At 40.9% G+C, this 8,782-nt stretch overlaps 1 protein-coding gene across 4 annotated transcripts in view; it reads left to right on the top strand.

The window, feature by feature from the left end:
- The first annotated feature begins 3,227 nt into the window (after positions 1-3,227).
- Positions 3,228-8,782, top strand: part of EYA1 (EYA transcriptional coactivator and phosphatase 1) — a 329,699-nt gene continuing 324,144 nt past the window's right edge. For 2 of the 4 annotated variants that reach the window (XM_034668178.1, XM_034668179.1), the window contains exon 1: positions 3,229-3,321. In XM_034668178.1, the coding sequence (XP_034524069.1) occupies positions 3,289-3,321 (33 nt within the window). In that variant the 5' untranslated portion in view covers positions 3,229-3,288. Of the gene's footprint in view, positions 3,322-8,782 lie in introns of all 4 variants that reach the window. The other 2 variants (XM_034668180.1, XM_034668177.1) reach the window with 2 other exon arrangements.

Here is an 8,782-nt window from a genome sequence, read left to right as displayed (position 1 = left end):
GGAGACCTCTAATACCAGGGCACCTGCCTCTAGTGCGCCACAAATCTCCTAAAACAAACCTCAACCCACCGATCTTCCATCAGTGTGCATCTGCTCTCACCGTCCTGTATCTAGATGGGCCTCCTTGAACGTTCCTCTGTTCCTTCTTTTCTACGAACCACTCCTTGGTTTAAACAAAGTCCCTGAGAATTTCACCTCTGGGTATTCTCTATGTGTTTCTGTGTAGCTCTAAACAGTTTTATGAATAGCTACTCTCTATGTGTGCCGTAAGTAGGTAAAAGGTAGGTAGGTAGATAGATATGAATCAAGTAACCTGTTTTTGCTTGAGCCTGTTTCTTAGGTACTTGAAACAAATGTTCAGTACCAGAAATCTGATGGATACTTTTAAAGTTGATTGAACGATAGTACCACCATTTAACTGCCCACCTAATATGGACTCAGAGTTCACATGTATTTAAAAATTGCCATGCATCGCTAACACTCATTCATTCATTCATTCCGAATATGTAATGAGTGCCATATGTGCCCTGAAGAAGAGAGGAAGGCATGGGCCTAGCCCTCATGGATCTACAGTCTAGTGGGGGAGACAAGTAGAGAAATAATTACAGTCCCATTAGGTAAGTGCTATAATGGGGGCAGGCTTATTTATAAACCATGAAAGATCAAGTCCAGCAAGGGAATTAAGGGTTTACTAAAGCCAGGCTCCTAAATATCAGTAGACCCAGTCATGGCATCTATTGCATGGCTTGGATTGACATGTAGAAATCTGGAAACAACTATGTTGATTTAGCGAGCAGTGGAGGATTTGTAAATAAAGTCCATGGCTCTCTGTGATTTTTTGATTTTTCAGTGGTAGTCTTTTTCAGTGGAGGCATCTATCTGAAGTAGATGAATGCTGACTCTTTTGACTTCTCAATAAGCTCAGCTTTTCTTTTTAGCCCAGGAAACAATAACAAATACAGCATTTGGTACAGAACAGTTTCATCTTCAGAAGAAATAAAATTACAAATGAAATACCTTTCATGCTCATGTAACTTGACCATTCTTAATACTTTAAACTGTTCAGTAAGTTCAATATGGAAATATGGAAAAGAAACACATGGGAAATAATCCGGGAATATCAAATATACAGATTTTGATTGAAACATGTTCTCAGGACAGGTATGGAGAGGATGGGAGTTTAGGGGAAATTAGAGGGGGCTTTGTCTTGGGTCTGCTCCCTTCTGGGAGGAATGAGACCGGACTTTGTCTCACCACGTATAGGTGCACTGTGGGCAATTCACGTGAAAGCACTTTGTAAACTGTAAAGTGTTTGACCAAGGTAAGGCAGGATTATTATTATAATTTTTAAAAGTTGCCTTATTGCCTAGAAAAGTTAATGTGCCTCAAGAGAGTAACTCAAGCAATGAAAAAAGTCTAGTTTCTGTAATATCTCTTCTTGATCATGCAAGGAATCCTCTAGAAGCAATGATGGGGTGATTTTAAAATTCAGTCCTGAAATTTTGAGCAGTTTGAAATATAGTACTATATTGTGTTTTCTTGGTTTAGGAGACCGTAAATACATCCACAGGATTTTTATTTACATATAACCTGAAATTATAAAATTGTTTCTGGTTAAAATTACAAAAACACTGTGCTCTCATAAGGATTCTCAAAATCTGGGGAGTCTAGTTACTGATGAGTTTTATGTTGTCCAAGAAGGATCACCTTTGTGTTGACAGTGGATAAGGCATACATTTTCCAGCATTGATAATTGTGAGTGAAACAAATGTAAATGGGTATGACCCCAGCATTTCAAAATTACATCCCAAATCATCCAAGCTTGAGATCTTTTCCCTGAAGATTATGTGTGTAAATGCATTCATTCATTAACTTATAAGAACTTATATAAAATATAATTCTGTAAGATATCATCCAATTGAAATCTCCCATTTCACAGATAATAAAACTGAGGTTCAGAGGGATAAATTATTTACCTCAGATCATTCAACTAGTTAGTGGCTGAGTCAGAACCTGAAGTCCGATCTCTTGTCTTCTAGTGCAGTGGTTTTCCTACCATGCTAACATGCAGAGGTTCAAGTACTTTACAAAAAGTGATACTGAAGTTAGACTACTACATACTCAGGGTGCCTGGGTAGCTCAGTCGGTTAAGCATCTGGTTTTGGCTCTGGTCATGGTCTCAGTGTTGTGAGATGGATCCCCGAGTTAACTCTGTGCTGGGCGTGGAACCTGCTTAAAATTCTCTCCCTCTCCCCCACCCCTCGTGTGTACTCTCTCTCTCTCTAAAAAAAAAGAAAAGAAAAGAAAAAGACTACTACATATTCTCTGTTCTGTAATTTTTGTCGTGGGCAATATTAAGATCATGTCTTTTTTTTTTTTCCTTAAAATTCCATAATATTTAAATATCTGTGTTGGAGTTGATGCGAGGCACGTAGAAAAATGTCTTAGTTGCCAAGCCCAAGTAAGAGAACCTGAGAGTCTCTTTTGGGTTCCTCATTTGAACATGAGTATGAAAATCCATTCAGAAAGTTAAGAAATGAGAATGGGCAGCCAGCTGACTATGTTGTTATTTTTTTTGAAGATAGCTAACTGCAGAATATATTTCAACATATTATATTTATTGTCCACATCTTGAAGCATCCCCAAAGCACAATCTTCTCCAAGGTGTTGAGTCTCTGAAGGTTCAGAGTTGATCAGCCGTGAAACTGTGACCTAATGTAAACTTGCTAAGAAATAGTATAATAATATCCTTGCCCTGAGGGTAAAACACTCAACTCTAGATTTTCTCTTTTATCCTCGCTCAGACTACAATCATATCTCTTTGTTACTATTTCCTCTTTGCATTATAGTACAATTGACGTTGATAAATAGCTTGGAGAAACTGAATTCAAAAAGAAAAAAAAAAGCTCTTGTACTGTTGGCTCAAAAATAATGTGTATAGAAAGCCCTCTAGCTGGCCTCTCCATTCTTTTTTTTCCTTGGGCTGCAGCTGCTGACAGCAGACACAGTGAGCTGTAATTTGGCCACATTTGGCTCATGTAAATTGTGATAAACAGTGAGCCCATAATATTTATTTTAAAGATTTGTTCAGTGAAGGTAAGCATTCTTGACTTGTGTATACATGCAAGCAAATGGAAAGCTGCAGATACAGAGATCAGCTCTTGATTTCATGCCACACAATTAATACGGCTGCTGATGCTCTATTCTTCACAGGTGGAGGGCTGTTGGAACCCTTTGAAGAAGTGTGTAGCTAATAGCCCATCTATAATTCAGAAGAAAAAGTCTTCAATGGAAGACCCCCGGGGGATAAATGGACAGTCTGTAAGTAAACAGAATGTCAATCCTAAGGAAAGAGTTATTACTTTTAAAATCGTAATTACTATTTTTGTTGTAACCTGAGTGTCTGGAAATTCCTCAAAAGCTCTGTACCAATTTTTAATGATTTTAGAAGTTATGAATTAAGTAGTACACTAATCAGCTTAACCTAATTTATATCTGTCTTAGAGATATCAGTTATCAAAAGTAGAGTTCTAGAAGAAAAATGCCAATCTTTAATATGACTTAATTACACCAATATGAATAATGTAGTTTTAAGGCTTACGTTTTCCTTTGCCTCTGGGAAAACATATATTTGTCTCATAAAACTTGAAATTAGTGTCTAAGTTTTGGATTGCCTTGTGTGTATTTGTTTTATGAATACGTGTGTGTGTGTGTGTGTGTGTTCAGTGTTACTTTCCCAGTTTGGGAAACTCTTGAATGCGCTTGAAGTTAAGGAGAACCTTAGGTCTCTTAGTTTTATTTCCTCCATTTATCTCGTGAGCAGAAGAGAAAGGATTGAGAAACTTTCCTCAGGTTCCAATCAGGAAGAAAGCAAGCTTGCTTTGGCTCACCAACAAATACTCCCAGTTAGAGGTACCTTATAAATAACTTTTGAGGTTTTTATAACTTGAATAAGGCAATGGATATTAATTTTTAAAGAGCACGTGTCAGTGAGTTAAAGTTGTTATGGAAAATGTCCAAACAATATTTGGGGTGGCATACGTGACTTTGTCTTTTAGGTTCTCTGATCAGATATGATGCTTTTTTTTTTATTTTTTATTTTTTTTAAAGATTTTATTTTTATTTATGTGACAGAGAGACAGCCAGCGAGAGAGGGAGCACAGCAGGGGGAGTGGGAGAGGAAGAAGCNTATTTTTTATTTTTTTTAAAGATTTTATTTTTATTTATGTGACAGAGAGACAGCCAGCGAGAGAGGGAACACAGCAGGGGGAGTGGGAGAGGAAGAAGCAGGCTCACAGCGGAGGAGCCTGATGTGNAGAGGAGCCTGATGTGGGGCTTGATCCCGGAACACCGGGATCAGGCCCTGAGCCGAAGGCAGACGCTTAACGACTGCGCTACCCAGGCTCCCCGCCTGTGGTTTTGTAGCTCAGCTCTGTCCACGGTAGAATTATCACAAACCTGAAGTGTGATCTTTAGTAATGCGGTTGTGGTTCNGGCCCTGAGCCGAAGGCAGACGCTTAACGACTGCGCTACCCAGGCACCCCGCCTGTGGTTTCGTAGCTCAGCTCTGTCCACGGTAGAATTATCACAAACCTGAAGTGTGATCTTTAGTAATGCGGTTGTGGTTCCTGTAAATGCGTGTTTTACAAGACCTGTTGGTGTTAAGCAATAAGCAGGAACTGCTAATGGATAAGATTTTAATAACAAAGGGTCAAGTGCTATCAGAGTACTTTTGTAGTCCTATTGTATGCAATTACAGGGTGTATTTTTATGGATCTCCTCAGTCATCTTGTGAGGTAATTCACATGAGCACTTTGAGGTCATTCCATGAGGTGTAGCTTTTAGCCTAANAGCAGGGGGAGTGGGAGAGGAAGAAGCAGGCTCACAGCGGAGGAGCCTGATGTGGGGCTCGATCCCGGAACACCGGGATCAGGCCCTGAGCCGAAGGCAGACGCTTAACGACTGCGCTACCCAGGCACCCCGCCTGTGGTTTCGTAGCTCAGCTCTGTCCACGGTAGAATTATCACAAACCTGAAGTGTGATCTTTAGTAATGCGGTTGTGGTTCCTGTAAATGCGTGTTTTACAGGACCTGTTGGTGTTAAGCAATAAGCAGGAACTGCTAATGGATAAGATTTTAATAACAAAGGGTCAAGTGCTATCAGAGTACTTTTGTAGTCCTATTGTATGCAATTACAGGGTGTATTTTTATGGATCTCCTCAGTCATCTTGTGAGGTAATTCACATGAGCACTTTGAGGTCATTCCATGAGGTGTAGCTTTTAGCCTAAACAGGCAAATGACCCTAAACCCATTTAATTTGCTTTTTTGTTCTTTTAAACTCCTGTGATGGGCCTGGTGTATTCAATTTTATTATTATGTTAAAAATATTTTTGTAGTGCATAGGAAATAAATGAAAAATGAAACTCACTAATAACTTTACTACTTAATGCCCTCTTCCATGTACTTTTCTCTTTAGGTTGATGCACATTCACATGTTGGAGACTCACTAGGAAATGTGACAGTATCTGCAAATAAGCGTTGATAATATTTCTTTTANATTATTATGTTAAAAATATTTTTGTAGTGCATAGGAAATAAATGAAAAATGAAACTCACTAATAACTTTACTACTTAATGCCCTCTTCCATGTACTTTTCTCTTTAGGTTGATGCACATTCACATGTTGGAGACTCACTAGGAAATGTGACAGTATCTGCAAATAAGCGTTGATAATATTTCTTTTAATATTTTAAATTATACAAATTCTAATTTAAAATTAAGAAATCAAGATCTGAGACTAACATTTAAAAAATAGGTAAAGAATATAATGATTAAAGATGTTTTTTGCAGGGGGCACCTGGGTGGCTCAGTCAAACGTCTGACTCCTGGTTTCTGCTCAGGTCGTGATCTTGGGGTCCTGAGATAAGCCCCACCATGGGCTCCAAGCTCAGGGTGGAGATTCTCTCTCCTTCTGTCCCTCCCCCCTCTGCCCACATGCACTCACTCTCTAATTAAAAAAATAGTAATAAATTAAAGAAATAAATTTTTGTTTGTTTTTGCATATCATAACAGTTGTGTTTACGGGGCAATCTCATGACATATTTTTTTGAGGTTTTTTTTGCTGTGTTTTGAGTGAAGCAGTTTTGTTCTTGAAAGCTATTTGGTGGGGTGCCTGGGTGGCTCAGCCGTTAGGTGTCTGCCTTCGGCTCAGGTCATGATCCCAGGGTCCTGGGATAGAGGCCCGCAACTGGCTCCCTGCTCAGCAGGAAGACTGCTTCTCCCTCTCCCACTCACCCTGCTTGTGTTCCCTCTCTTGCTGTCTCTCTCTGTCAAATAAATAAATAAAATCTTTAAAAAGAAAAAAAGAAAGAAAGCTATTTGGCTAGCTCAGGGGTAGCAAACCAGGTGGGATGTTTCTCAAGGGCAAACCACGAGGCACTGAAGGAGCCTTTCCTAGCAATTTGGCTCCTGCCGGCTCTGATGTTGCCAATGGCTTCAGTCTTTTCAGAGACCCCGTGCAGAGGCTTGGGGTGGGCACCCCTCAGGCTCACTTCCTCTCACTCTCAGGTTCTCCCATTTCCTCAGGAAGGTGGGTGTCATGAGCCCGCTATGAAGGCGCACACATGAGTTGTGTCTTTCCACAATGTCAGCTGTATTCAATCATAAAGCAAAGTCAATCACAATTATAAAGCACGTTCAGGGTTCCAAACTCCATGACGTTTCACCATGTGATTACACTTGGCTTCTAACACACCACACCGAGCAGGACAGAAGACTAGCCACACCACAAACAAGATAGCAGAGGGTGCAGGAAGCAGACAACCCAAACGCGAAGTCAGTCTGTGGGCTCACAGTGGAGCTAAGGCCTCGGTCCTGTCTGGGTCAGCTCACGGCGCTCACTGCTTCTGCTGTTCAAGCAGCGAAGGATCTCAGTTCTGTTCGGAGATCCATCGGGCAGAGCCTTCTGCAGCAGCTGCCTGTTTTAAGTGGTCAGACATAGAGGGGTCACGTCTGAAGGATCTGACAGTTTGCTGCCCAAAATCCTTCCCTTTTGAATCAGTCTTGGGCCCCTGCAGACCTCCCCTGGTTCTTCTTGTAATCAGTTCTGGGGTGTCGGCTGGTCCCCATGAGATCTCCTAGCTTCAGTATCTTCACTGCTTGAGTCATTGCTTGACACAGGCCTTTGCTTGACATGAGAGACTCCATTTTGCTCTCCACAATGGGGAACAGACTCAGGATGGGAAGAGGACCTAGAACATAGCTGAAAGCATTCATGTAACTCCGGAAGGGTGAAGGATGGAAAGCAGACCAGGAGCAGTACCAAGAAGAACTCACACTCCAAACATGACCTGAATTCCCCTTGCTTGTCGTGTTCACGTTTCAAAGTTTTTTGTAGAAAAAGTTTCAACAATCTTCAGAGCAAACACGAGAGCACGTTGTACCCTCACCGTATGCAGGTCAACATTATCAACATGCTGCCATTCTCATTTCATCCTCTTTCACCTCACCGCCCATGCCACCACTGAGAGATTGCTATTCTTTTATAGCTTTTTTTTAAAGATAAAATTTACATACACTAGAAGGCACAAATCTTAACCGTACAGCTTTGACAAGTGAAAATACCCAATAATCCATATCCTACCACAAATTAGAACATTTCCGTCTCCCCAGAAAATTCTCATAAAACTTGTCTGTAACGCTCGCTGCGTCTAGTCACCAGCACAATATCATGAATCTCTATTGCCTTTGTAAACAATGATTCTTTCTCAGGTCTCGAAGATTCTTTCTCTACTCCCTGGATAACGAGATATATGACTAGGTGGGACAAGAGGCAGTGGAGCCTCCTCACCCTTCCTTGAAGCCCGGACATCTGGGCTGGGCAGGAGGCTAATAAGGGGACCATCAGTGTTCTTTTAGCTCCTTGACTGCTGTGAGCTCAGAGGGTCTCTGTGTGTGAGAGGCTGAAAAGAAATGCCAAGGCCTTCAGTGAGCAGTAAAGTGGGAATGCTCTTAATCTTGGTGCTGCCGTGCAATGTGGGATTTGAAGCTAAGTTCTGAGGTGGCCTGTGACCCTTCGAGGGAGGGAAAATGATGATTTGAACATCAGAAAGTATAATATTAATCTAATTTAGCCTCTGGACCCTCAAGGTGCTTTGGAAATGAATCTATCATGTGACAAGGGACTATGGGCAGAGGCCCAGGAGCTTCTCATTTTGATCCTACGTAGACATAGCACTGGGCAAAAATGTTCCATTGTAAGTTCTACCTTTCTTTTTCTGGAATGTTCTGTGTGTGTGCTTTCTACATCTAGAAAGAAGTAGCTTATGTGATTTTGTAAGTTCTGTCCACTCTTTAGTTTGCCTCATGAAGACAGAAAGGAGAGGCAGAGGTTTTGGGGCTTTCCATCATAATTCTGGCCACTCCTCTGTCACCTCTTGAGGAGGACCCATTCGGGAGCACAACTCCACTGTCTCTAAGTAGAGCCAAGATTGGCCCTTGGTGAGGTAAACACCTCTGACACATAAACATCAAAGAGCCAAACAATGGCTGTCTTTCAATTTATTTAGTGTATGAGGATTTCTGGAAGGAAATCATGTCAAGATAAGAAAAGCATCTGTTAGCTCTTTGGGGGAAAAAAGTGAATTAAAAAAATATATCACTGTATTTTTCTTATGAAGCTTTGAGGCCAGCAGTTGAAAACCACATTTTAAAATAGGAGTCAGAAGACCTGGTTTTAACTATTACTAGTTGTATGATCTGGGGCAGATTTCCTAGCATCTGT

The sequence above is a fragment of the Ailuropoda melanoleuca genome, chromosome 9, assembly GCF_002007445.2.
Source record: "Ailuropoda melanoleuca isolate Jingjing chromosome 9, ASM200744v2, whole genome shotgun sequence".
Lineage (NCBI taxonomy): Eukaryota > Metazoa > Chordata > Mammalia > Carnivora > Ursidae > Ailuropoda > Ailuropoda melanoleuca.
This window is presented reverse-complemented; position numbering and strand designations above follow the sequence as displayed.